Raw genomic sequence first — 27,764 nt, forward strand, 5'->3', positions numbered from 1 at the left:
CGAAACCCTTCTTGCTGAGGTAATGGCCAGCAGGAAACCTGTCTTCCAGGAAAGAAATTGTAAATCCACAGAAGCTGCTGGCTCGAAGGGAGGTAGAGTCAATTTTTCTAGGACAAAATTGGTCCCAAGCTGGTACTGGTGCCTTTCTTGGGGGCTTTAGATTCTTGATTCCTCTAAGAAATTGCCTTAACAAAGGATGTGAAAACACAGGTGGATCAGTGTTGTATCTAGCTGAGATAGCTGAAGCATGTATTTTTATGGAAGAGTATGAGAGTCCGTTTTGTAGCATATCTGCCAAGTATTCCAGAATGAGTGGAATGCTCAAAAGTGAAGCATCATGACCCTTGTTGGTATTCCAAATGCTGAATCTCTTCCATTTGGCTGAGTAAGCCTTTCTGGTGGATGGTCTGCGGGCTTCTGTTAGTATCCGCTGAACTTCCTTGGAGAGAGGTAAACTGAGGTTATTTATGGGATTTCCCAAGCTGTTAGCTGTAGCGTCTGGATGTTGGGATGAACTGTCCTGAAGTTGTGTTGAGTCAAAAGTTGGGGCCATTGTGGAAGGGCCCACGTTTTGTTGTGACATATGCTCCGTCGTAGTGGGTACCAGTGTTGTCTTGGCCAGTCTGGAGCTATTAGGATCCCCTTCGGCTGCTCTGCTTTGATCTTTAATAACATTGTGGTCATCAGTGGCAGAGGTGGAAATGCATAAATTATTAGGGAGCTCCAGTTGAATGAGAGGGCATCTATTTTCCATGCTTGTGGATGATATATCCTTGAGCAGAACTTTTGTAAGTGATGATTGAGGTGGGAGGCAAATAGGTCTACGTCCGGCCTGCCCCATGTCGAGGTGAGTCGTATGAAGATGTCTGGATGTAGCCTCCATTCGTGGGGGTCTAGGAAATTCCTGCTTAGACTGTCCGCCAGAACATTGTCTTTGCCTGGAACAAACTGGGATTGTAACTGTATGTTTAGACCCAGTGATTTTTCCCAAAGATTCACTGTCAGTCTGCAAAGGGGGTAAGAATGAGTGCCCCCCTGCTTGTTTATGTACCACATCACAGTGGTGTTGTCTGTCCGGATTAGTAGGTGGCCTTGTTGAAGTTGTTGTCCAAAGGCCTCAATGGCATGCATTACTGCTACCATTTCTTTTTGGTTGATATGCAGATGTGTTTCCTTTGGACACCATTGCCCTTGAATACATCTGCCCTCCATGTGCGCCCCCCCATCCAAGGTCTGAGGCGTCTGTGGTCATGGTCTGTGTTATCTGAGGTTTTTTGAACGACATACCTGTGTTTGACTGGCTTACTGTGGCCCACCATAGAAATTCCTTTTGAAGACATGGAATGAGTGGAATAGTTGCTTCTAGGTTGTTGCTGTGTTGAGACCATAAGCTTTTTAAGTACCATTGAAGCTTTCTCATGTGTAGTCTTGCTAGTGGAACCAGGAGAATGCAGGATGCCATGTAACCCAGGGCCTGTAGGAAACTCCTTGCAGTCATCTGGGTGAGCTTTGCTAAACTTTTGAAGTAATGAGTTAACTTCTTTTGCTTGTCTTCTGTCAGGTAAGCCATTTGAGAGGCTGTGTCTAGTTTGGCTCCTAAGAAGGTTATTTGCTGGGATGGCTGAAGTCTTGACTTTTGAAAGTTGACTGTGTATCCCAGAGCCTGTAGCAAGTGTATGACATAACTCAAGTTTTTTGTCAAGGTTAGTTTGTTGTCCGCTTGTATGAGGCAATCGTCCAGGTACGGGTAGATTTGAATCCCCTTTAGCCTGCAATGAGCAATTACTGATGCCAGGCATTTCGTGAATAATCTGGGCGCAGTAGATAAGCCAAATGGCAATGCTGAGAATTGATAATGCTCTGGCCCTGCAAGAAATCTGAGGTATCTTCTGCAGCTGTGTCTGATAGGGACATGCAGGTATGCCTCCTTGAGGTCCAGAGTAATCAGCCAAGACCCCTTGCCCAGCATGGGAAGGAGTTGCTGTAGAGTCAGCATTTTGAACTTTGGTACTATGAGAAAAGTGTTTAAAGCGGACAAGTCGAGTATTGGTCTCCATTGAGTTTCTTTTCTTGGAACAAGGAACAGTCTTGAATAAAACCCCTGACCTTGCTTTTGTTGTGGAACTTTTTCTATTGCTTTGATCTGAGCAAGCAGAGAAATTTGCTTGATAGCCTCTGCCCTCTGATTTTGTGGAAGGTTTGGCATGCCTTGTTTTCTTGGCAAGGTATGGAAATGGAACCTGTAACCGTGGTCTATAATGTCCAAAATCCATTTGTCTTTTGTCAGTTTGTGCCAATTTTTTGAAAACAAAGATAACTTTCTGCCCAAAGGAGCTTCTGTTTGCTCCTTGGTCAGCGGAACTAGAGGAAAGTCATTGAGATTGTCCCTGCGGGGCAGGAGAAACCCCTGTGTCACTTCTTTGGTTTGCTGGTTGCCATTGTCGTCCCCTGTAGGATCCTCTGTATTGCCCTCTTCCTCGGGCACGCCTGTTTTTGCCCCTTTGAAATCTTTCAGGATTAGGAAAGGACCAGAAGGCCAGTTCCTGCTGAATCTGGGCGGCTGAACCTGGAGGAAATCTTTGACTATCTGAACTGACTTGGCTTTTTCCTCAATGGACTTTAACACATCTTTAGCATTAGCACCAAAAAGCTTGTTCTTTTCCAAGGGTGCGTCAAGAAGTTTTGCCTTAACATGATCTGGTAAAGGTTGTTCTTTTAACCATGCATGTCTACGAATGACCGCCCCTGTCATAGCTGCCCTACATGAAGCCTCCAATGCATCATATCCACACTGTAGAAAGTGATTGCTAACCTGCTGAGAGTTATGCACAGCCTCCTGCAAAGACTTCCTATCTAAAGGTTCAGGAGAGGCCAATCTTTTCTGTAAATCATCTAACAGGAAATCCTGATATTGAAACATGTGAAAGAGACAACTGAGAGCTCTCATAGATAAAGTAGTGGAGGTGTAAACCTTCTTCCCCCATCTCTCTAAGGACCTTGCGTCCCTGTCGGAAGGCAAAGGGTTTTTGGAGGTGGTAGCTGAAACCCCTTTAGGCCCCTGGGAAATTGTTTCTAAATCAACAGCATGGGCCCTAAAGAGATGAGAATGGGTTTCTGGGACCCTATAGTATCTGTCAGGCTTGACAGGAGCAGGAGGAAGAGTATCAGGGGTAACACTGGAGTCAGAGAATAAATCATCCAAAACATCAAGCACAGGAGGTATAGCTAAGGGTCTGTGTTGGGGCTTTTTAAGGAAGGTTCAAAGGCGCTTTCTGGAATCTGAAAATTCCTGGCCTTGCCACTTAAAATGCTCCCTCATGGAATGCAGAACTTCCCCAAAAGAAATATCCTCAGGAGGAGAGGCCGAGGGAATGGAGTCCTCTGCATCTGAATCCTCATAGGTCTGGAAGGGCTCTTCCTGGCTTTCGGAGTGAACAGAGTCCTCAGAATCTTCATCTGAAGGAAGAGGGTCAGAGGGTTCAACCCGGGGCCTCTTATCAGGAGGAGGCTGGGATCCTCTCTCAGGATGGGCCTGGGAACCTCTGATCAGGGAAATTAAATCTGTGGCCATAGACATGATTTGAGTTTCAGGAGTAGGCTGAGGTAAGGTTTTAGCAGTAAGATGCTTGGACTTGCTGGCTGCCTTAGCACGTGTGTAGGCCTTGATAGACATGGACATGGGAGGCCTAGCCGCTCCACGTGCAGGAGTGACCTTATCAACAGCAATGGTCTCGGGCATTTCCTCGGTTTCAGTATCTGGAGGAAAATCAATAACTGGCGTTGGAGTGGCCTCCGGTATCGGAGGTATCGGTAATGCCGTGTCTTCGGTTCGGAGCGGTGGAATAACCGCCTCAGAGGGAACCAGGGCACTCGCGGTTAGTTTTGGCGTGGTGTCGGTGGAAGACGCAGGCCGAGGATGACGGTCCCGGTCTTTTCGTTTCTTAGGAGTCTGCATTGTCGGTTGTTCCGACGGCATTGTATAATCAAATTTTTCGCCGAAAAAGTCTTCAGCGAAATCCGCCCGGCGCCTGAGAGTGCGCTTATTGAAGCGAGCACAGGCGGCACAGGCCGAGACGTCGTGGTCTGGGCCAAGGCAAGGGAGGCAGTAAGAGTGGAAATCCTTATGAGGTATTTGTTTACCACAAGACAAACAATTATTTACTTTTTCAGTAATTTCTGACATCGGCTGAGGCAAGAAAAGGTCCCCAACGGGGTACTTAGCTTTTTTGATGACTTCGGTTTCGAAGAATACAGGAGCTGACTGACCGGCACTTGCGAACTGCTTCTGCTTCGGGCACCGCGCGGCAAGAAAGACGGAAGAAGATGGCGTCGGCTGATGCTTATATACTCCAGCCGCTCTGACGTCGGAGAGAAATGCGACATCAGCCGACGTCGGACCCAGACTTTGGAATCCGGCCAACCGAGGGCTGCCTGAGGCAGGACAACCCATATGTTATGACTGCAGTTGCATTCTTGAAGGACATCGTGTTTCCAATAACCTCTGTTCCATAACTACCTGAGGAACAATTCTAAGGAAAAAAATGTACACCTTCTGGACTTTGTTGCATACTTGGGAGCCATACATACATCCTTCCATTGTCCCTTAGTAAATTGCTTTTGCAGTCTCTTTTCCCACTCTTATTTGCCATTCTCTTACTACAGAAATAAACACTTGACAATCATGGTTCAAAACTGAAATGGGTCTATCAGAAACTGGGTTTGAAGGGTCTTTACACTCTCTGGGTAATACAGCCACTTCAGCATTCTTTCAAGACACCAGCACATCCCGCACACACAATACATTCTTCCCTTCCAACTTTCAAACTTCCTCAGGAATGTTGCCTGTTCTACAGACTTCCATGTTGATGGATTCTACATCAGCATTTTTATATCATCTCCTAGTAACATAACTATTAATTGTTGAGCCTGAACTTCCTATAACCTTGGCACAATTAAGTCTTCCATAAACAATTTCATGTGTGCTTTTTCCTTAGTTTCCTATTTCTCTGCTTTGTATACTCAGTAAGTTAGCATGCTTTTGTGACACTAACATCCTGTCCAACAGAGCCAAGTTATCCCACAGTGAAGAGTAAAAACTATATTTTAACTGGAAAAAGGTGAATCAGCAGCATCTTCCATGCCAAAAACCTTCTTGTATTTCCTTAAAAATGTCTCTTTTTAATAACCGCTGCTCTGGATCACCTTGCACTAATATTACTGACCACATTCCAGTCTCTCCCAACTATTAACAAGCTCTGCTAACAACCTATCGCTTTGCTTTGGGCCTTTCTAAGCTCTTCTTGGTCTGTTCTGAGAGTCACATATACACAAGCAATAGCAACTTTCCTTCCTTCCCACCCAGTGCCCTCTAAGTAGTACATACCTATCCTTTCTATGTTCCTCTAATACTACAGATGCACGTTCTGCATCAAAATTACAATTTCCCTTCTTCTGGCTCCTGGGGGCTCTGCTGCATACCCTTATTTAACCCCATCTTGATCAGCTTATCATATTCAGATTTATTTAAATGGGCCATCTGTAGCACTACTAACTGCACTATACAGTTCCTAATATATTATATGCCTTTTGAAAGGACTTGAGAATCCATTACCATTCCAAGGCAAAACAATCACCACCACCACCCAATCATGTAAACATAATCTCAGTATCCTACTCCTAATATCAAATTTTTTTTTACATTTTACCTCCCCTATCCTTTGACTTCTGCTCAATTTCAGCTGGTAGGCATTCATCGCATCTTGCTTCAATAGCTGACCTTGGCTTACAGTCTAAGTTACTGAACTGTAACACTCAGCACACACCCTTTTCTCTCCAACAGACTTTTACAATTCACAAGTACATATAAAATTAACATAATTTGACCTTCCAGTGCAGGACATGATACTCTCAATAGCCACTCACCTTCACAGGCATTACCAACCAAACCACATGGCTGTGCTTGACATAACAAGTGTTTACATTCACTATGTTGCACTATTAAGAAAATCTTCCCCCTCCCCCACTGACAACAAACATAATCGACACTTAGAGCAAGTTCTTAAATATTAGGTTTTAACTGATGCTCTCCTAATTCTACTTGTACTTAGATTAAATACAGCTTTCTAATAGTAAATTGTTTTTACTATTTTTGTGCAAAGCCTTCATTTTTCAAGGTATCTGTGTAGTATGCATACTCCTTGCCTTTTTAAGAAGCCTTGAATTAAGTTGCCTACAAATTCTCAAAAGGTTTAGCACTTCTGGATGTCTAGACAGTCCTTAACTGAGCTTCAGAGCAACTATATATGGAGTCCAGAGGTGCTCTCCCCTCAGCTACGAAGACATTGCCGAATTCTCCTGCATACTCCCACACCCCTTCTAGCTTTCAGGATTTCTACATCATGGACATAGTCAGAACCACCACTAAAGTACCACACCTTTTTATGTTATTTACTCCTGCCTGTTTTTTCTTTTGAAAGTTTTAACATCATGTAGTGTTGTGTCCTCCTCCATACCAGCCACATTTTAAAATTAAACCATATTTCAGAATAAACAATATACATTACGTGGAAGAAACATGTTGGGAGAGAGACACTGAGACAGGCTTCAATATTAGTTGCAAAGCTATCTAGTTTTATTCCTATCTAGGGCTTGATTATCAGCTGACCTAATCATATTTACTATTTTTTTTTTTTGCAAAAGAAAGCAAAATACACAACACTCCTCTTGCTTTTTCTCCCTGTGCTATCTATACTTCCCAAGCACTTACTAGTTTTCATTAAATAAACAATCAAAACAATTAGATTTATGTTTTTCCGTTCTCCCACTTCTTTTACTAGTATTGCTACTTTAGTCATCTTCCTCCAAACTGTCAAATTCCTGTACATACATTAGCTGGTTCAAATCCAAGTTGCTCCTGATTTTCTTAGTGAGCATCCTTCAAATGGTCTGCCATTTTCTTTTTAAATACTGGGAAAGGTTCAACTAGTAAGCATCCATTCTGATCTCAACTGAACACATTCCTAGTTTGGATGGTTGCTTAGTAAGGGGTCTCTCTGTCTGCACCATCTCTGTTTTCTGCCTGGATTCTTCAAGTTCTTCCATATCTTGATAAGCATCCATAAAAGCTTTTGTACCAATAGGAAAGACTTTGAAAACTGCTGAATATTTTAATATGAATTTTAATCAAAGGTCCCTGCATTTCTTCATCAGTGACTGAAATTTCTTTTTAGTCTCATCACTCTGGAGTAGTCATTCTCTACAATGATTCTTGTTTCTCCTATTTTAAGCACTTTACCCCTTAGCTACATTTTAGTCACCATTTCCTTCTATTGGAATCTTTAACATTTTACCCTTACAGGTCTTGGCAAACCCGGCCCAGTTGTTCAAACAGATAAAGACCTTACTGAATACAGATGACCAGTGCTCGACTAGTGACACTGGAACTGGAAGGGCAGGTAGGGGAGGATGGAAGTGAGTAGCCAACACCATCTCGTATGTCCTGGTGAGGTAGACAGCCTAGGCTTACAGCAATACCTGTACTGTGAGCCTGGCAAGCGCCATACAGTAAGATGTACACTGCTTGGCTGGTAGGCTGCCCATTCATGGAAGCACCCACGCACCTCCAATGTGCAGCAACTGTGGGAACTTCAAGGTGGCGGGGATTAGGACACAATCTGTGGCAACATTACGACATGGCACCAAGAACTTTAATCTCTTCACTGGCTCCAGTGGGAGGCAAAAGTGGGTCTGCTAGACCCGAAGAATGAGGAGAGAAATTGGTGGCAGCTAATGGTCTGATACAATGACATGCAAAAATACATACACATACAGGTCTTGCTAATGTCTTGGCAGAAAGACTTGGACAATGAATTAGGTGGGCTCTTTCAGTCAGAACATCATGCTGGGGAGCACCTGCCAACTTACTAGTTTGTACAATTAGTGTGTTCTTTTCTTTCTGTTATAACAGAAAAGTGTACGTTAAGTTTTTTTTTTTTTTTTTTTTTATTTCAATCTATTGTCATGCTCCATTTTCTTGTTCAACTTCACAGTCAGTCATTTTTTTCTTTTATTTCTTTCTCAAATTTCTGCAGCACCATTAACCTATCTGCTGGACTTCCTACAGCTTCTTCAAAATCATCAGTTACCTTTATTAGTCTTAATGTACTCAATGTCTCACTAATGTTAAATACTTCAAAATGCATAAGATCAATTGCGTCTTCCAGAATGCTTGCACCCATTCTCTATGCTGTTTCTCAAGTCCTTTCCACTTCTTGGGTAGCTGCCACTGAGTCAATAAGTGCTGAAGTTTTTTTCTCACTCCACTGACAGGACTTCCAGCAGATTTTGCCGTCTCTTAAGAGCCAAATAAGATTGTCCAACTGTTCACCAGAAAGAGAAGGCTTCTGAAAATAATAGTAATAATTACTAAACTTATAGTACAGTTGTGTACCTACCATAACTGTAGATGTTCGAGTGTATTCACTGTTGCAGTCATTACACTTGGGTTATCCTGCTGGCAGGCTACCCGCAGTCGGCCTGAATTCCAAAGTCCTGGTCCAGCGTCGGTTGCTGTCGCCTCTTCCCTGACGTCAGTGCACCAGGGGTATATAAGATGCAGCCGACGCCATTTTCTTCAGTTTTTCTTGCCCCAGATGTCAGCTGCCCCCAAGAAGGTAGGCAATACATAATGCTTATAAAAACATACAGTAAAATAAAAACAATACTTTAATCTACAAGCAAATACACCACATAGGTTGTACAGGATAGAGAAGTATAGATAAGTCCCAGCAAATTAAGGGGGATGGAGGGTGGGTAACCTGGACTGCAACAGTGAATACACTCGAACATCTACATTTATGGCAGGTACACAACTGTACTATGTTCATCGTGTTTCACTGTTGCAGTCATTACACTTACGTTGAATCCCAACGCTGAGGTAGGGCGGCTGGGTCTAAATAGGATTAGGAGTGGCTATGAGGCCCTGCAGAACTGTAGTGGCAAAGCCTGCTCTAGATTTAGAGTAAAGAGGTAAGTGATAATGCTTGGCAAAAGTGTGCACTGAACTCCAAGTTGCAGCCTCCAAAATTTCCTTGGTTGGAACTCCTCTGAGAAAGGCTGCTGAAGTGGCTGTTGCCCTGGTAGAATGTGGCCTAATATTCTTAGGCACTGACTTGCCATGCTGTGCATAGCAAAAACAAATGCAGTGTCCTATCCATTTTGAAATAGTCTGCTTTGAAATAGCTTTTCCTTGTGATCCTGCAGCATATGCTACACACAGTTGCTCAGTTTTTCTGAAAGCTTCTGTTTTGTTCAAGTAGAAGTGTAGTTGCCTGTGTATGTCCAAAGAGTGCAGAAGTCTCTCCCCTTTATTCTGGGGATTTGGATAAAATGTTGGCAAATGAATGGTTTGGTTAAGAGCCACACTGGATACGACCTTTGTCATAAATGTTGGGTTTGTCCTTAGAGAAACCCTGTCCGGATGAAAAATGATGAAAAGTTCCACTGCCATTAATGCCTGTAACTCTTGCTGAAGTTATTGTTAGGAGCAGAGCAGTTTTCCATGACAAGAATTTTATATCAGCTGTATTGGCTGGCTCAAAAGGAGGCAGTGTGAGCTTTTCCAAGACAAAGTTGAGGTCTCATGTACGTAATGGTAATCTCCTTGGGGGTCTTATGTTTTTTGCCCCTCTGAGGTACTGTCTTAGCAGTGGATGTGAGAAAATAGGAGGTTCCGTATTGTAATGAGCTGAAATGGCAGAGGCATGGATCTTAATTGATGAGAAGGACAGGCCTTCGTCCAGCATAGGTATTGTAAAATCTGAGGAATATTTGGAACAAGTGGTTCAAGTCCTTGTGCTTGGTTCCATGCACAGAATCTCTTCCATTTTTCTGCATAAGATTTCCTGGTGCTGGGCCTTCTGGCTTCCAAAATTACATCCATAACAGCTTTAGAGAGAGGCGTGTTCTGAGTGGCTATATTATTTGCCATGCAGCCAGATTTAAGCTTCTGAGTTGGCTGTGCAGGATCTGATTGTTTTGTTGAGTCGGAAGATGAGGAAATTGAGGTAAAGTCCAGGCTGGGCCTTGAGACAAGCTCTTTAGGATTGGGTACCAGTGTTGGCGTGGCCAGTCTGGGGCAATCAGAATCATTTTTTGGCTTCTTTTGTCTGACTTTTAGGAGTACTTTGGGAAGGAGAGGGAGTGGTGGAAAGGCATAAACTGTTAGGGTTTTCCAGCTGAATGATACAGCATCCACTTTCCATGCTTGTGAGTGATAAGTCCTTGTGCAGAATCTCTGTAGTTGGCAGTTGTTAGGGGAGGCAAAAAGATCTATGTCCGGGCATCCCATTTCCTTGTTATCATGCTGAAGACCTGTGGATCTAGTTTCCACTCATGAGGGTCCGTGAGGTTTCTGCTTAGTTCGTCTGCCAGAGTATTTTTCTTTCCTGGCAGAAATTGTGCCTGCAGATGTACTTGATAGGTCAGTGTTGTGTTCCACAAAGTCATGGCTTGCCTGCAGAGGGGGTAGGAATGTGTCCCCCCCTTGCTTTTTTATGTACCACATAACTGTAGTATTGTCCGTCTTTAGCAATAGTTGTCCTGGATGTAGTAGATCCTTGAAGGCTGTCAGGGCATTCTGTACAGCTAGCATCTCTTTTTGATTGATATGAAGATGCATTTGGTCCGCGGGCCACGTGCCCTGAATACATTTTCCCACCATGTGTGCCCCCCAGGCATAATCCGATGCATCTGTCATTAGTGTCTGCCTGGCTGTGGGTAAAATGAAAGGCTGTCCCTTGTTGTGGTGACAGGCCAGTGCCCACCATCGAAACTCCTGTTGAAGGCAGGGAAAAAGAGTTATTATGGTTTCCAGGCTGTGGCAATGTTGAGTCCAAACACTTTTTAGATACCATTGTAGCTTCCTCATATGCAGTCTTGCATATGGAATTAGCAGGATGCAGGATGCCATGAAGCCCAAAGCCTGCAGAATTTTTCTTGCAGGTAGCTGGGTCTTTGTTGCCATCATTTGAAAGTAATGAGTCAGTTGCCTTTGCTTGTCTGGCGTGAGATAAGCCATCTGGGCAGTTGTATTTAAGCTTGCACCCAGGAATATTATCTCTTGAGAGGGCACTAGTTTTGATTTCTTTTCGTTTACTGTGTACCCTAGGCAAATTAGTAATCTTTTTACAAACGCCAGATGCTTTAGAAGAATGTCCTTGCTCTCTGCTTGAATAAGGCAGTCGTCCAAGTAGGGATATATTTGTATTCCTTTTTGTCTGCAATAAGCAATTACTGGTGCCAAGCATTTTGTGAAGACCCTGGGCACAGTAGATAAGCCAAAGAGCAGTGCAGAGAATTGGTAATGTATTGAACCAGCTATAAATCTGAGGTATCTTCTGCAAGTTTGTCTGATTGGGACATGCAGGTATGTCTCTGAGGTCCAAAGTAACTAGCCAAGCCTTCTTGCCCAGCATGGGTAGAAGTTACTGCAGTGTCAACATTTTGAATTTTGGAACGTCCAGGAAAGTATTTAAAATAGACAGGTCCAGTATTGGTCTCCAAGCATTGTACTTTCTGGGTACCACGAAAAGTCTTGAGTAAAATCCTTGCCCCTGCTCTTCCTGTGGTACTTTTTGAATAGAGACCATGTCCATGAGAGCAGAAATTTGTTTTTGTGCCTCTGCCCATTGATTGTATGGCAGGTCTGGCATTCCTTTTGGTCTTGGTAGGGTGTGAAAGTGGAACCTGTAACCCTGAGAAACAATATTCAGTACCCATTTGTCCTGGGTGATCGTGTGCCAATTTTGTGAGAAAAGTGCTAGTTTTCCCCCTAAGGGTGCTGCCAAAAGGTAAGTGCTTGGCATAGGTAGAGGAAAGTCATTGGGACTGTTTCCTATAAGGTTGTGATTTGTCTTCTCCGCCTTTAAAGGCTGAAGCACCCCCACTGTTTAGGTCTTATGAGCCTTGGGGCTGAGATCTGCCTCTTGGGCGTCTGTATCCGCCTCTTTGTGGCCTGTCTGACGCTGGAAAGGAGCAATTTTTTGAAGGCCAGTTCCTGCTAAATCTGGGTGGCTTAACCTTTAAGAAATCCTTTACTGTCTGCATTGATTTTGCTTTATCCTCCATTTTCTTTAACACCTCTTTTGCCTTAACACCAAACAAAGTATCATGCTGTAATGGAGCGTTCAATAATTTTGCTTTAACATGATCAGATAAACTTTGTTCTTTTAACCAAGTATGCCTTCGAATGACAGAACCTGTAACTACAGCTCTACAAGAAGCATCTAAAGAATCAAAACCACATTGCAAAGTATGCTTTTCCACTTGTTCAGCTGCATGCAATAAATCCTACATTTCCTTATTTTCAGGACATTCTGAGCTTGTAAGCATTTTCTGTTTTAGCAAAGACATTAGGTATTGTTGATCTTTAAGCATGTGAAACTGGCAGTTTAAAGCCCTTACAGCTAAAGTAGCAGAGGTGTAAACTTTCTTCCCCCATCTGTCCAGTGCTCTAGAATCCCTATCAGAGGGAACAGGGTTTTTTGTAGTGGAAGTCTTGACCCCTTTGGGACCCTGAGAAATTGTTTCTGGGTCAGCGGCAGGGTTTTTATAAAGAAATTTATGTGAATCTGGGACCCTGTAGTACCTATCTGGCTTGACTGGTGCAGGGGGTAAAGAATCAGGAGACATCCTGGATTCAGAAAAAACATCAACAATATCTAGTACAGGGGTGATAGCAAGGGGCCTGTGCTGAGGCAGTAAAAGAAAGTCTCTGAGCCTTTTCTTGGATTCTGAATAATCCTAGCTCTCCCAATGGAAATGATCCCTCATGGTGTGCAAGGTTTCCCCAAAAGAGTAATCCTCAGGAGGAGAGGCTGAAGGGATAGATTCTTCAGCGTCAGAGTCCTCATAGGGAGGAAGAGAATATCCCAGTTCTGAAGAGGAATCAGAGGAAATAGAAACCTGGTCAGAGGAGTCATAGTCAGTGTCTTGCCTAGGCCTTTTATCAGAAGGGGGATGGGAACCCCTGATCAAAGTAATTAGGTCCTCGGCCATTTTGAGCATCTGTTTCTTTGGCATGGATAACTGTCCAGGAGAATGCTGTACTTGTTTCTTTGTCTTTAATGGTGTTTTAGACTTTGCCTTGGCTGCAGAAGTGGTCTTGATAGCAAGTTGTGTAGGTCTGAAAACACCCTCAGAAGCCGATGCCTGCTCAGTGGCTCCAGACCCATCTGAGGGAACAGTTTCCGTTGGCCCAATACCTTGAGTTTCCAGAGGCCTAGTTGTCACCACATGGCTGTCGGAGGCGGCCTGTGGCTCTGAGGTAGCGGTAGAGGTCAGGGGCTGCGAAAGTGCCTCACTGAGAACCGGCGACTGGCCTAGAAGAGGCTTCATCGTCGGTTTTGGACCTCGGATGCCTGTCCTTTTCTTTGTCCTTGCGCTTTTTATGAACTCCGGTCGTCGGTTGTTCCAATGGCATTATATAGTTAAACCTTCGGCCAAAGTAATGTAAAGCAAAATCAAAGCGACGCTTAATAGTGCGTTGGTTGAATCTAGCACAAAACCGACAACTAGCAACGTCGTGGTCAGGGCCTAGGCAAGGAATACAGTAAGAGTGAAAATCCTTATGAGGTATTTGCTTCCCACAAGAAATACAATTGTTAACTTTTACTGACATCGGTCTGGAGCAAGAAAAAGTTTCCCCAATGGGGTACTTAGCTTTATTGAAGACTTCGGATCTGAAATTCAATTTCGAAAATCTCAGGAGTCAGCCAACCGGCACTTGTGAACTGCTTTTGCTTTGGGCACCGCGCGGCAAGAAAGACTGAAGAAAATGGCATCGGCTGCATCTTATATACTCCTGGCGCACTGACGTCAGGGAAGAGGCAACAGCAACAGACGCCGAACAAGGACTTTGGAATTCAGGTCGACTGCGGGTAGCCTGCCAGCAGGATAACCCAAGTGTAATGACTGCAACAGTGAAACACAATGAAAATCGAGGAGTTTCTCTTGCTGGGAGAGCTATTTTTAGCTTGCTGTTCAGAAAAACACCATACTGGACTACCTCAAAATGGAAAAGATCAAGAAATTAGACATTTTAAACTCATAACATGAGGTATGATCTGTGGTCACAAGTTGTCCCCAGTTTACATACTGATGAGGACATAACCTTCTGTTAAGAGAGGAGAGAGGAAGCAAATGATAAGTTGAAAAGTATGTACAAGTGTGGTGCTTGTTAAGTTTTGCAGTTATGTTATGAACACCCATACTCAAAGTCTATCCAGAAACTAAAGCATTACTTCTACTGTTACTGCAACTTTTCAATGAATGGCATGCTATACCTGGCTAAATGCCAGATGCATTCTAGCTACTGTATGAATGTGTGTGTGTGTGTGTGTGTGTGTGTGTGTGTGTGTGTGTGTGTGTGTGTGTGTGTGTGTGGGTGGGTGGGTGGATGGGTGGGTGGGTATCTGATGTTCAGGAACAGAATTAAGGAACAATGAAATAATCGAGTGCAAATAAGGACACTACAGCACTAGTACACCAATTCCGGTATTCTAATTATAGCTCATCTTTTAGGTTGCAAATACTGCAGGTGGTAAACAGAAATGAAAATGGGGTGATGACAGCAATGTGCTTATGCTGAAATAATATGTACATCAGATCAAATTATGCAAAACAGATGAACTGTATTCAGTTTTTCTTTAAAAACATTTAAAGACTAAAGGTATTGTCAAACTGTACTCAAATGACTGAAATACTTACTAAAGAAGAAACTGTTCATAAAAATGTGGCCGATTTCGTAATTATGTATAAACTATTCTTATGCTATGACTGGCTGTGATGTTAATTGAATGGGTTATTTTTAGAAAATACGTTGCACTTCAAGTTTTGCAGTGGTGGTCAAAACGCTCCTCTCTCTCTCTTTTTTTTTGGACTTACTTGAACTGTTCCACAGACTACATTATCTTCCTCTGTTCCTTTAATTTTAAATACTTGTTCTGCAGAGGACCCAAACAGCACATCTTTCTCCAACTGTGCATCAAGGAGTTGTGCTTTTATTTAATGTGGCAGTACCTGGGTCCCCAGCTAGCTTTTTATGACTTAAAACTAAACCCCACTACTGTCATGCTGTATTATGCATCTAATGCATCATACCCACACTTGTCAGAATGGCTGCCAACATGGGAGCTGAGGTGGCTTAATTACAGTAGTTTAGTTCTCAGAACCATAGCACCAGTCTCCCCAGCCTTGTCTTTCAACATTTGTGTTTGGCAGTCTAAAGCCAATGCAGCAGAAAAATACACATTCTTTCCCCAAAGCAGCCCAGTGCCTTACTTTCCCTGTCATTGAAAAGTGGATTTTTATCCACATCACCATTAAATCATTAAATTCTTTGCTCAAACCAGGATACCACAGCAGGAATGGCAACAAAATTTTTTAAATTTCTACAGATACTTATAGGAATCCACAACCCTAAAGAAGCAGTCGTGATTTGGGAGCAGATTGTTGGAAGACAGGTTACAGGGATGGATGGGTAAAAATCACTCAAAAGCCTCTATGTCTGCAGGCATGGCTAAATGCCTTGGTTCTTTAGATCCAGATGCTCACTGTACATTTTCTGGGCATTAAAAAAAAAAAAAAGTCAAATTCCCACTTAAAGTATCATCAAATGAGTGTGACATCACCTGCTGGTGAAAAAGAGGAGTTGAGTGTGACATCACCTGCTGGTGAAAAAGAGGATAGGATGCCCTCAGTGTCTGAGACATAGCTGAGGCAGGAAGAGATGTCTCCGATACTTGAAAGCTCCTCTGCTTCAGAGGAGGAGGAGAAATCACAGTCCTTAGAAGGGGAGGGTTCAATTCTTCTCTGAACAAGGACCCCTGACACTGAAGGCTACAGGTTAAGAAATGAGACAACACCCATTATATCCTGGGAGACTAGGGTGGGGAAGGGAGGAGAACCCACCTTGCTCAAGCTGTGGCAAAATGGTGGATACTCAAGATTTGGACAACTCTGCTCTACCTCTAGTATGGATGAGTGACATGGAGGCCTTTGGATACAGCTGGGCAGCCTAGATTTCTGCTATGTTGCTGCACATTCTCATAAACAGAGATCAAGGGAATACTGCCCTCATTTTTCACAACCATACACAAGCACTGGAACCAGAAGCCCATGAAGAGCCATTTGGACAGGTCAGTAATGGAGTGGTTTCAGCTTATGAGGACATGCCATTATCTGAGTACATGGTAGCCTCTAGAAGGACAATATCACAGACCTTGGTAAAAATACAGTCAGGGGCTATGAAAAGCCTCATCAAGACACCCTCCAACCTATGAGTGCCTTTGGACCCTAAGCAAATGCTGCTGGCCGGATGGTTCTACTTCTCTCAAAAGTGCTCTTAGTTAACTTGTGCTTTACTAATGAAGCATCCTCAGAAGACCAGACAGATGGCATGCTGGCCCTGAACAAAGGATACAGCTTTTTCTTGTCGACACTGAGATATTGTCAGAGAGATTTAGCTCTTTACTTTATGCTCTTCTTACTGAACAGGGAGCAGTCAGTTGAAAAGGCAATGCCATGTCACATCCCCTGACTGGACACATACTGTTAAGCTCTATGTGGTATTTGCTTAAAACAGGTAATGTAACTATTTTTCTGAGTAATAAATGACATCTAGTGTCCCTGATTTCCAAAAATCTTCTACATATAAAACATGCACAAAAAGTACAAAATTATTTTTTTCCAATGGTGTACATATCTACCTACTCCAGAAGACAGGTCAATCAGATGGATTGACAAGGCTCTGAGTGATACATATCAACCTTCTCATGAACTGCAAGAAAGACCTACATATGGCACTGGGAGATGTCCCTTTTATGCCACAGTCAAGTTCATGTCCAAAAGAGAGGGCATCCGCATGGTCTAGTAGGGAAAGGGTTCTAAGCTCTGAAGGTCAGGTCATACTGCAACAGTGAGCATATAATGTTCTTAACTACTATTGTGGTACTGAAAGTAGGTCACACTACTTAGAGATTCCTTTTTCTGTAGGACTAGGACTTGTTTTATTTGCAAGGCAGTATATTGATGGGCATTTGATCTCGTTTCCTCAGCTAAGTCTGTGCTACACTAGCTGTCTGTAGTGCACTGTGGTGAAAGCATACTGTTTTAGAGACAGAGTTAGTTCTTTGCTTCAAAGAAAAGTACATCTCTGACGACCTAAATTACACTGTGCTGCAGATGCACACCATCATGCTATTTTTCTTGTTCTGAGCAGGCTATGAAAGATTTCTATTTCATACACAATTATCTGCATTCCTACCATTTTTTTGTTTCTGGAAAAGCACTATCCATAACGAAGCATGTACTCAGTATGGGCTGCAGTGCGGAACTTTCTACAGTGGTGCAAATAGTATATTGGCAACACTTTACTGAGTTCAAAAATTTCACAATAACAGTGTCATGTTTGTTCTCACTGCTGCTTCTGTTTTGCACCATACAGAAATGTAGCTGCTTTTGAAAATCAGTTTAGATACTAAAGACAGGCTACCATGGATAGGGCCTCATACAGAGAATATGGTAGCTTTCTGCATACCGTATTTTCTAGTTACTATTCTTAAACATATTCTGCTTCCTGAATAACCTTAGCAAAGGAAGAGTGCTTTGTAATATTATTTCCCTGCAAATGCTGGATCAGATGACCAATGTTTAACTAACAGCGTGAGCGCTGGAGGGACCAAACAGAAAGAGGATGAAAGAGATCAGCTGATGCTGGATCACCCATTCTTGGGAAATCTGTCTGGGCTCAATGCAAAGGCGGCATTAAGTGCCTGGCAAGCTCTGCACTGTAAGCAGTATACCACTTGGGCAAGAGGTTACAAATGCAACTTCAGCAGGCAGCAAAGGCAGAGACTGCAAGGCTGACAAGAGATGGGAGAGGGTTAGGGCACATTCACCAGCAGCTTGATACTACACCAGCACACACCATCTCCCCAATAGCCAAGGACATGGGCTAGGTACAGCATGGTTCTGGTAGACCCAGTGAATGAGGAGAAGAGGTGGTGACAGCTGATTGTCAATTGTGGAGCGGTACAGCAATAACAAAAAGAATTCTGGACAAAGCCAAAACTAATGTGGAGACAAAAGGCTAAAATCAGGAACAATTTTTAAAAATCAGTTTAATTCACTTAAAACGTGAACAGGACAACAGATTTTGCATCAACATGCATTTTAAGAACAGTAAGTAGTATGAATCTCGGCCTGGCATAACTGACAGTATGTAATTCTTGGTGATTTACTTCTTCTTCTTTCAGCTTTTCCTGGTTAGGGGTCGCCACAGCGGATCACCTGTCCGCTCATGATTGGCACTGGAGATTTACGGTATCGAGTTGCCAGCCCAACCTTCCACAGAAGGCACACACACACACATGCACTCAAGCCTAGGGCCAATTTAGAGTGTCCAATCCACCTACAGCATGTCTTTGGGATGTGGGTGGAAACCGGAGCACCAGGAGGAAACCCATGCGACCACAGGGAGGACATGCAGACTCCACACAGAAGGCACCCCAGCCAAGAATCGAACCTGAGAACCTCTTGCTGTGAGTCGGCAATGCTAACCGCTGCACCACCATCCTCTGTGATTTACTAAAAAAATAAAAATTTATTCAGGGGATGGGAAAGAAATATGTGGGGAAATAAGCAACATTGTACAAAACTCTGAACAGTGAAGAAGTATGATCTAATGATAACTCAACTGGAACACTCACATGTGATAATGTCAAAAGTATATCGAGAGTCTGGACAAAAAATATTAGAGATGTGTTACCTGTTAACTGTATCAAATTAACAGACCAGACAGCAAGAACATTTTTTAATAAAGATGACATTATTCCTTACCTGGCTAGCTGTACAGTTGGAAATACAGGTTCTACCATCTGAACCCAAGTAAAAGTTTGTTGGACAGGCACATTTGTGGCCACCACCAGGAGAAAGAAGGCAGAGATTACTGCAGCCACCATTGTTGATCTTACATGGGTGATTTGGCACTGGAGTGAAAACACAGTAAAATGACATTATGCACATCATACTTGATGCTTTTCCCCCTTCACATTACCCTCTAAATCCCACAACTCATTTGCCCCAAGAAATCATAACGTAACACTACTTACAAATTTAGAACCATCAAACTGTTTGTTCAGCTACTAATCCAGAGCCTCTTTTAAACAGTCAAACTATTTACTTGTGTCTTGTTCTGCTCATTTCTCATGCAATGCCCTTGCATTCACCTATACAAAACATACACATATCCACCTCTTTAATATATATGTGTTCTTATCATTCCCATTATATCCTTCACATCATGCCAGTCACCACAGCTTCTGTACACCCAGTAGATGTTAACATTCACTTACTCTGTCAAACCACGATACATTCATTTGCTGCAATCCCACTTATTTATTCTATACAATCCTTCAAAAAACAGCCAAACATGCACAAGAGTGTCATTTACTCCTTACCGTCAGGCTGTCTCTCCGAGTGGAATATGTGGATATCCATGGGACGGTGCAGAGTGCTGATAAGTCGCGTCTTGTTAGCACCAGTGGTTTTGTGAGCCTGATTGATGGACTTCGTCTCCCAGTCAGTCCAGTAGATATAGTCCTCAAAGAGGGTTAAGGCAAAGATGTGAGGGATGTCTTGACTCAGAACTGAAAGAATGAATAGCACAGACCATATTATTTGCTAAAGGAATGGTTCACTTTACTGAACATGCTAGACTGGTTTGAGCTCTGTTTTTAATTGTTCTCCTTGAAACCAAGTTGAACTCTTACTCAAACCAACCTGCACAACTGACATTTAAATTAGATATTAAACATATGTATCAATATAGTTAGCACTGCTATATTCTAACAAATGTTCATATCAGCATACTATAAAAAGCAAATGTCCTAAAGCGTACTGCACATCAACTTCTGAGTCAAGCTTGAACTGACACCGTAATCTACTCGGTTCTTGTGGACAGAAACAAGTCAAACCAAGGATTCCAGAAAAAAAAATAAAAGCTTATGTAATGCGCACACACACACACACACACACACACACACACACACACACACACACACACACAGAGCTAAACAATAAAGTTTGATAAATGCTTACACCAGGTGCAGAACACAGATTTGTATTTCTCATTTAATATTAAAATCCAGAGTTAATTTGTTTCGCACAGTAATGCAATGAACACCTTTTGGAGCTATATTTTCAACAAGCTTAGACTGGTGATCAAAATAACATTTTTGAAAATACAAAGAAATGAAACAAAATCAAAATGTATGCACCTACCACAACAACATATCTGTAAGGGGATCTACTTCAGAAGCTCGAAGTTTCAAAACATTGAATTTCAAATGGCCAAGACCATAAGATCGAAGTTTTGAAACTTCAAAAACCTAATAAAAAAATAAAAACAAACTTTTTTTTTTTGCAGGGGGGTACACCCCCTGCTAATTAAATATACCAACTCTGAGATCGCACTACAGTGAGGAAAATTATAAATATCCCATTCCGTGCTGTACAGCGATCTCCATTCAAAACGTTCAAAGTTTCAAAACTTCAGCCTTATAGTCTCAGCCTTTTGAAGTTCGATGTTTTGGAACTTCGAGCTTCTGAAGGGGATCCCTATGAGGTCATAGTTCATCTTCCTCACAAGTAGGACTGAAATTCTCAGTCTGCTCAACATAATCTAACCTTTCCCAAGATTCACCTCTTCCCCTTTACTTACCCTACCCTGTATACTGCGCTTCCACTCTTCAGAACAGTGGCAGGCCACTCGTACTAGGGAAATAATAAAATACCTACACTTACATGCATAACACATAAGCATACCCCCCTTCTGCCAGGTCAGTGGAAGATGGGCATGAATCATGATCATGCAGATCTATCATCATGGAAAGTACATTAACATGGTCTCATTCTCCTTCCTCACCACTACAACAGATGCCACAGCACACACTCCTGGGTGGTATCATGAAAGGATTTGCAAGCAATTGTGGCCCTGAAGAAAACCTGGATTTTGAGACCACACAAACCTCTTAACACCTTACAAGAGTATTCAGAAAAAAGTCACAGAAGAATATGTTTATTCAGAAGGATTCTTAAAAGTGGCATAGCCATGGCTCCTCTAAAATAAGCCCTAGGTTGAGGTGGTAACTGTTTGCCATCTTTTCCACTGCAATATTTGATACATTCAGATAACTACCTGGATTAAGTGAATTGGATACATTTTTGCCCATTTTATTGAGAGAAGATATGAACAGTTCTGAATCTTTCCTGAAACCTTTTATCCTGTCTATGCGAAAATTAATCTTCCTATGTCCAGCCATCCAATTCAGAAGGTATTTTCCTTTACTGGAAGAATATGGAGAAAATACTGGAAGATTTATATGCTGGTTAAGAACATGGGTTAAATTCTTGACTAGGCTTGTAAGGCCCTCAGGGCCAACAGCCTAGTAACTTCCTATGATCCTATAAACCTTTTTAAGTGCAACCTGGATAACTGGATGGGGGACAGATAATACACCCCTGGGATTCCACCTGTGTTCCTGCTGGACAGTGGCATAGGGTGCTTACTTGTTGGAACAGGGGCTAAGTTTTTGGCTAGGCCTGCAAGGGCCTCAGGGCCAATAGCCTATTAACTTCCTATGATCCTAAAGAAAATGTTGTTTATTCACAGTACTGCCTTAACTTAGTGGATGGCAAGATAAGGTGATTTAAAGCACAAGGCCTGAGATGACTATCCATAAAAAAGAAAGCCTTCTATGAGAAAAAAATTTAACTCAGCACTGAAAGATAGTTCAAAAGGAGGAAAGATTTTTTTATATACCTTCTGCCACTGTGTTAGCTATCAAGCTTCCTCCAACTCTGAAGGGGTGATCATGCAGGCCATAGACTTTGCTTGTGTTCTCACTGTTATCTTGGCAGTAAGGGTGTTCCCCCCCCCCCCCAACAAGTCCCTAGCTCCATCTCTAGGGCATGGAACATATGACCCATGTCACTGGTGGGGCTACTACATTTCCTCAGTCATGAGCATGCTTCCATGCACACGATAAAGATGGCCACTAGGTTCATGACTTGGTGGATCACCACATGCCACAGGATGACTCCAAGTCTTGTCACCCTTACTATTAGGGGACTGCATCACATGACTGTCCTAATCTACCTCTTCTACTGAAGAGAGGCACTCTCGTCCTTTCCTTGCCAACTGCAGTAGATGCCCACATCACTAATCAGACAAAAGAAACCTGGGTCATAGTTCAAAGCTTAATCCCGCTGTGCCAGTGAAGCTGGCTGAGGAAGCTTTGAATTTTCCAGTATAAAATATAGGTTCCCATTGGGAAAAGTCTCTCTTAACAGGCAACGTTTAGAAAGAAATTACAAACCTTAACTAATGTGAGTGATGAATTCTGAAACAGCTGTTGGAGACTGGTGGAAATTCAAAATACAGATCGTAGTGACCTTTACAGAGGAGCAACTCAGCCCCATATAACAAATTTGCACCAGATAATTAAATACCACAGGAAATGAAGCTAAAAAGGTATCTAGGCCCCAAAACGAAAAGCATGCTTATTTGTGTTCTTACGCTTCCTAGGCTTCTGGGCAGGCAGAAGAATATGGAAAACCTTATGATTGCATGCTGCACCCCTGCTCATCAACAGAATTTGAAAAACACACAGTTAATAGGTAGATTGAAAAATATATGCAGCTCTATCAGGATAATATGCATCCATTGCCAACTGCAAAAACCAAGTATGAGGGTCTAAAGTTCTGCATGAGACCTGCTGGATTGGGAGTAAATAGGCTCCTCAAGGGATTCAACCCAAGAGGCTTCTCCAAAAAGTGAAGCCAAAGCAAAGGGTGTCAATCTTGCAGAGGTCAAAATGGAGTGAAGAGACTAACATTGGCCTTGTTCACTTTCCCTTTCTGTATGAATTTAGGAATGAGGGGGGAAAAGTGGGAAAGCACATAAGAGACCTAGAGGGCATTGCTGGACTAAAATGTCCCTCAGCTATTGGTCCAGTAGGTGGATTGGGAAAACGTTTTTGCTGCAATTCATAACAGTTATGCACAAGGCTACTCTTGTTAGTGGAAGTATGTCTCTGCTAGAACCCAGCTCAGTTGTGTGACATCAGAAAGCACATGCTAAACATGCCTAATAAGGACTTGGATCTGTTCAGGGATGAAGACACTAACTAGGAAGGTGATCTGAATACATTGTCCACTGCCATAACCTCAATACCTCTTGACAGAAATAACAGGAGGGAGCCCCCCCCCTCTTGCTATGTTACTGCCTCTAACCATTCGGAATACTGGGGCTCTGAATGCTATGCCATGTACTATGGAGACCAGATGGCAGTAAATTTGGGCTTACATATACCAAGTCCAAGACTGCCATTTCTCAAAACATTCCCTTTTCCCCATGGTATGGAGATCACACAATTGGTATTCATTTACAAGCTTGGGGGTGTCGGGGGTTGGACCTCACATTGGGTGATGCAGAGGATTTGCCTTCTGCAAAAAAAAAAGTTAAAAGTTAAAGAGAAGTACTCAATATTTACTCTAGTCCTGTAATTTTGCTCTTTTTACCAGAATACGGATGTGCAGACTGGCCTTGTTCTGTGATTGTGCACCTTGAACCTTGCACCTTGAACCTTACACCATTTGTTTGAAAATGTAACCCTCTCACCCATGGGTTAAAGCATCACTGGTGGCAGCCAACACAGAAGTTCGGAATTTGAAAGGGACTGCTTTGAAAAAGGCTGGAGATAAGAAGCCACCATGACAGGTGCCACCAAATGTCTTGGAAATTCATAACTGAACTAACATCAGGTCTGAGCACTAGCTCTACTGGGTCGGTTCAGTCACCTGGAAAACTCATGTGACACCTTGAAAATGGTACCAGAAAAATCATGGCCACCATGAGCCCCCAAAGCCTTGAGGCATGTAGCCACAGGGACTCTTCTTGAATAACATATTTTTGGACACTATCCAATAATGTCAAGAACACTGCCTGACGGAGAGGGTGACCAGTCTTCTATAGAAGGTTGTTCAGTTAACAGCCTACATGTTACTGCCTGCGTGGGGTGCATCTGAGACTTGTGAATGCTTACTGTGATCCACAAGAAAAAAAATGCTGCAGAAAGAATCTCTAACAAATACCAACGTTTTTGACACTGAAGCAGTCAGGACCCAGTCATCTAGGTTTGAAAAAAAAAGTTTCTGACTGCTCGCAGCCTCTAGCTCACTGCAGCTGCAGCAATGCACTTCATGTACACTCTTGGGGGCTGTGGATAGTCTAAAAGAAATAGCACAGAACTGACAATGATAATGGGTACCTGCTATGCAGAAGCAGAGGAATATCCATGACTCCCTTAAGGCATCATGGCTGTACAAACAGCATACCCAATCTCCTCTTGACATGCAAGAAAACGCATACTGCACCACAAGCATCTACAATCTGTACTTTGGTATAAACTGATTAAGGATGCTCAAGTCTAGAATGGTTCCAAGGTCTTTGGCTCCAAGAAAGATCTGGAGTAATATCCAAATTCTCGACTGTCTTGGGGGGAACCTTCTGTATGGCTCATTCTATTATTTGATTCAAAACCTCACTTAGTGCTGCCCATTTCTGAGGGGTGGGATGCTGAAAAGTGGAAGTGTTTGTGGCTGGAGAAGGAAGAAGAAAGGGATTATGCAACAACTAGCTATCATGTCAAAAATCCTTCTGCTGAGTGTGATGTCCTCTCATACTGGTGGCATTCTGAGGTGCAAACCTTTTTTCAGAGTTTCTACAGCGAATACAGAATCCACAGTGGGATTCTGCACTCAGCCTTTCCTGATTCTGGCAACAATCTCCGCCAACACTGGTGTTGGCAAACCAACAGCATCATGCCCCAAAACCAGTTGATAATAGGTTAGCAAAGTCAATCAGGCCCAAGGCTCAAAGGCTGAAAACTTCAATCTCAGAATCAGCACTGAAAAGGTTGGAAGTAACATCAGTAGTGGAATAGTGGGATAAAGCTCTGACTGCAGCCCAGGTGACCTGAGCTCTAATAGCAGCTCAGGCACTTGACAGCACAGGCAGGGACAAGGGGCATACCCTATCCAGCAGGGGAGGAATCAAGCTGAGCAGTCCTTTACTGACCTCTGGAAGATGCTGTGCTCAGAAAGAATGTTTAGTTGGTGGGGCAAGAGACAGTAGGCATAGCTGCACTTTGGGCCCTGGGTGGGTCACATGCACAGGTTACTCCTCATCACTCAACCAGCGTGGACTATACCTCAGCTCATGGGGGGACTGGTAACTGAGGTTACAAAAGGCCCAATGTCCCACTCAGGATGACAGCAGCTTGATCCTCATTTTCGGGGATGACAGAAGATAAACCAATTAAAAACCACGATCACTCATAAAATCATCCAAGGCCAACTTTGAGAGAAAAATCGCAAAAGACACAAAAGACAATCACAAGGCATTCTTTAGCTATGTTAGAAACCTGGGTGGAAACTCCCAGACATGCTCAGAGTTAGTCCAAAATGACACAAAATACACTGAACCCATCGACATTGCCAACATTCTGGCAGACAGGTTCAGTGCAAATTTCTCCTCCCCCTCCCCCCCAAAAGGAGAAATAACTATCCCAGCAGAGTGTAGCCTCCCTAACATCTCAGATGCCCAGGTGAGAGCTGCCCTCTCTAAAGCTAAAAACACAGCATCAATGGGACCGGACGGTGTCCCGGGCTGTGTGCTACATGAACTCCAAGAGGAACTAAACCCACACATAAGGCTGCTGTTTAATCTTAGCCTTACTACAGGATACGTACCCAAAGAGTGGCGTACGGCAACAGTGGTCCCACTTCACAAAGGCGGTGCTTCTACGGACCCTGGAAATTACCGCCCCATAAGCTTGATGAACCTGGTCTGCAAAGCTATGGAGAGGATCATTATGGAACTCATAAACAAAGACATTGGGGACCTACAGACATTGGATCCTACCCAATTTGGCTTTGTCAAGGGCAGATCCTGCCTTTGAACTTGGTCGACTTTTGAAACAGTCACTAAGGCCATTGATGAGGGTAAGGCAGTTCACACAGCCTACCTTGACCTTGCAAAAGCCTTTGACACAATACCCCACTCTGGCATCATAGACAAACTCACCAGCTTAAATGTAAACCCATATGTCACAAGATGGGTTGCAAACTGGCTCAAGGACAGAACCCACAGGGTCAGAGTTGCTGGAGCTATGTCAGACTCTAATCCAGTCACAAGCAGTGTCCCACAGGGCTCAGTACTGGGACCCCTCTTGTTCGGCATTTATTTTTCCAAGGTACAGGCAAACATAGGAGGATTGTGGCTGACATAGTTCGCAGATGACTGCAAACTGGGCGCCATAATTGATACTCCAGCGGACACAAACATCCTTCAGAGAGGCCTCATAGAAACGGATAATTGGTGCCAGAGTCATGGCCTTAAGCTGAACGCCAAAAAATGTATAGTCATACCCTTTGGGAAAAACAAGGTACCCACAAATTACCACATAGGTGGTAATCCATTAAGTACGGAAGAGGTAATCAGGGACCTAGGGCCCCAGGTTGACAGTAACCTCTCATTTGACACTCACATTGCCAAAGTGGTTAGAAAGACCTTCTATATTGCCCACCTTATCATGAAGGGTTTCACATCTAGAACAAGAGAGGTCATTGTGCCCCTGTACTCTTCTCTTATCAGGCCAATGATTGAGTACAATGCCCCATTTGGGATGTATCTTACCCGACACCTGCAGCAGTTGGAAAGACCCCAAAAGTTCCTCACCAAGAGGCTAAAGGGTCTTAAACATATGTCATATGCTGCCCGACTGAAAAAACTCCAGCTCTATTCAGTCGCATACCGCCTACTCAGAGGTGATCTGTGCCTGACGTACAAGGCCATGTCCAATCCGAATTAATGGACATGCTCCACCTCAGAAAATCCAAATCCATCAGAGCCACGAGCAAGAGACTTAAACCTCAACACAGAAATAAATAGGACGTGCTGGAGGGACAGATTCATAACCCAGAGGCTCCCTACACTCTGGAACAGAATCCTAATCCATGTTAGGCAGAGCCCCTCACTAACTCTATTCAAGAGAAATCTTGACGAGTGGATGGGAGATCGTAGGTTTACCCCGGGGGGCATCTCTGTGTCACTACTAGACAGAGGCACAGTAAACTAAACCCTAAAAGGGCGTAGTATTCTCATCCTAAGGGGTGGTGAAAGCCACACACACTCTCTGGCTAGGCTTATAAATGCCCTAGGGCAGATAGCCTAGTATGAACCTATGAGACAGCAAACACCTAAGGTTAAAATCTTGAAGGTATACTACCCAGAGTCAATTGGGGGATTCTGGAGATTAGACAAGCCTACACAATGGCCAAAAGACTGATATCTAGAGCATATAGAGCAACAGGTGGTCTGAAAATTAGGGTCCTTAAGTCTGAAGATTACCTGGGAAAAGATGCTTAACAGGAGTAATACAAAACATAAGTGAACAAGACCTGCACACTTTCATAACAGGTTACAAAATCATACAAGTTTAGGATATTTGGGTGGAAATGCTTGCATAACCATTTTATGCACTGGTAAGACTAAACAACATTTCCAAGAGTGGAAGGCACATGTTCGAAGTGTAAAGCAGGGCTGAGGTACAACTGTAAGTGTGTGTTCTGGATCTGCCCTA

The 27,764-nt window shown here is 43.2% G+C and overlaps 1 protein-coding gene across 1 annotated transcript in view; it reads right to left on the minus strand.

The window, feature by feature from the left end:
• LRP1 (LDL receptor related protein 1) overlaps positions 1-27,764 on the minus strand; it is a 2,772,300-nt gene that overhangs the window by 535,517 nt on the left and 2,209,019 nt on the right. Inside the window, exons 61-62 of the mRNA XM_044083629.1 lie at positions 19,518-19,706; positions 18,898-19,046 (exon numbers count right to left, since the gene is read on the minus strand). Coding sequence (XP_043939564.1) covers positions 18,898-19,046; positions 19,518-19,706 — 338 coding nt within the window. The remainder of the gene's footprint in view (positions 1-18,897; positions 19,047-19,517; positions 19,707-27,764) is intronic.

Source organism: Protopterus annectens, chromosome 9.part0, assembly GCF_019279795.1.
Source record: "Protopterus annectens isolate FY-2018-M chromosome 9.part0, PAN1.0, whole genome shotgun sequence".
Classification (NCBI taxonomy): Eukaryota; Metazoa; Chordata; order Ceratodontiformes; family Protopteridae; genus Protopterus; species Protopterus annectens.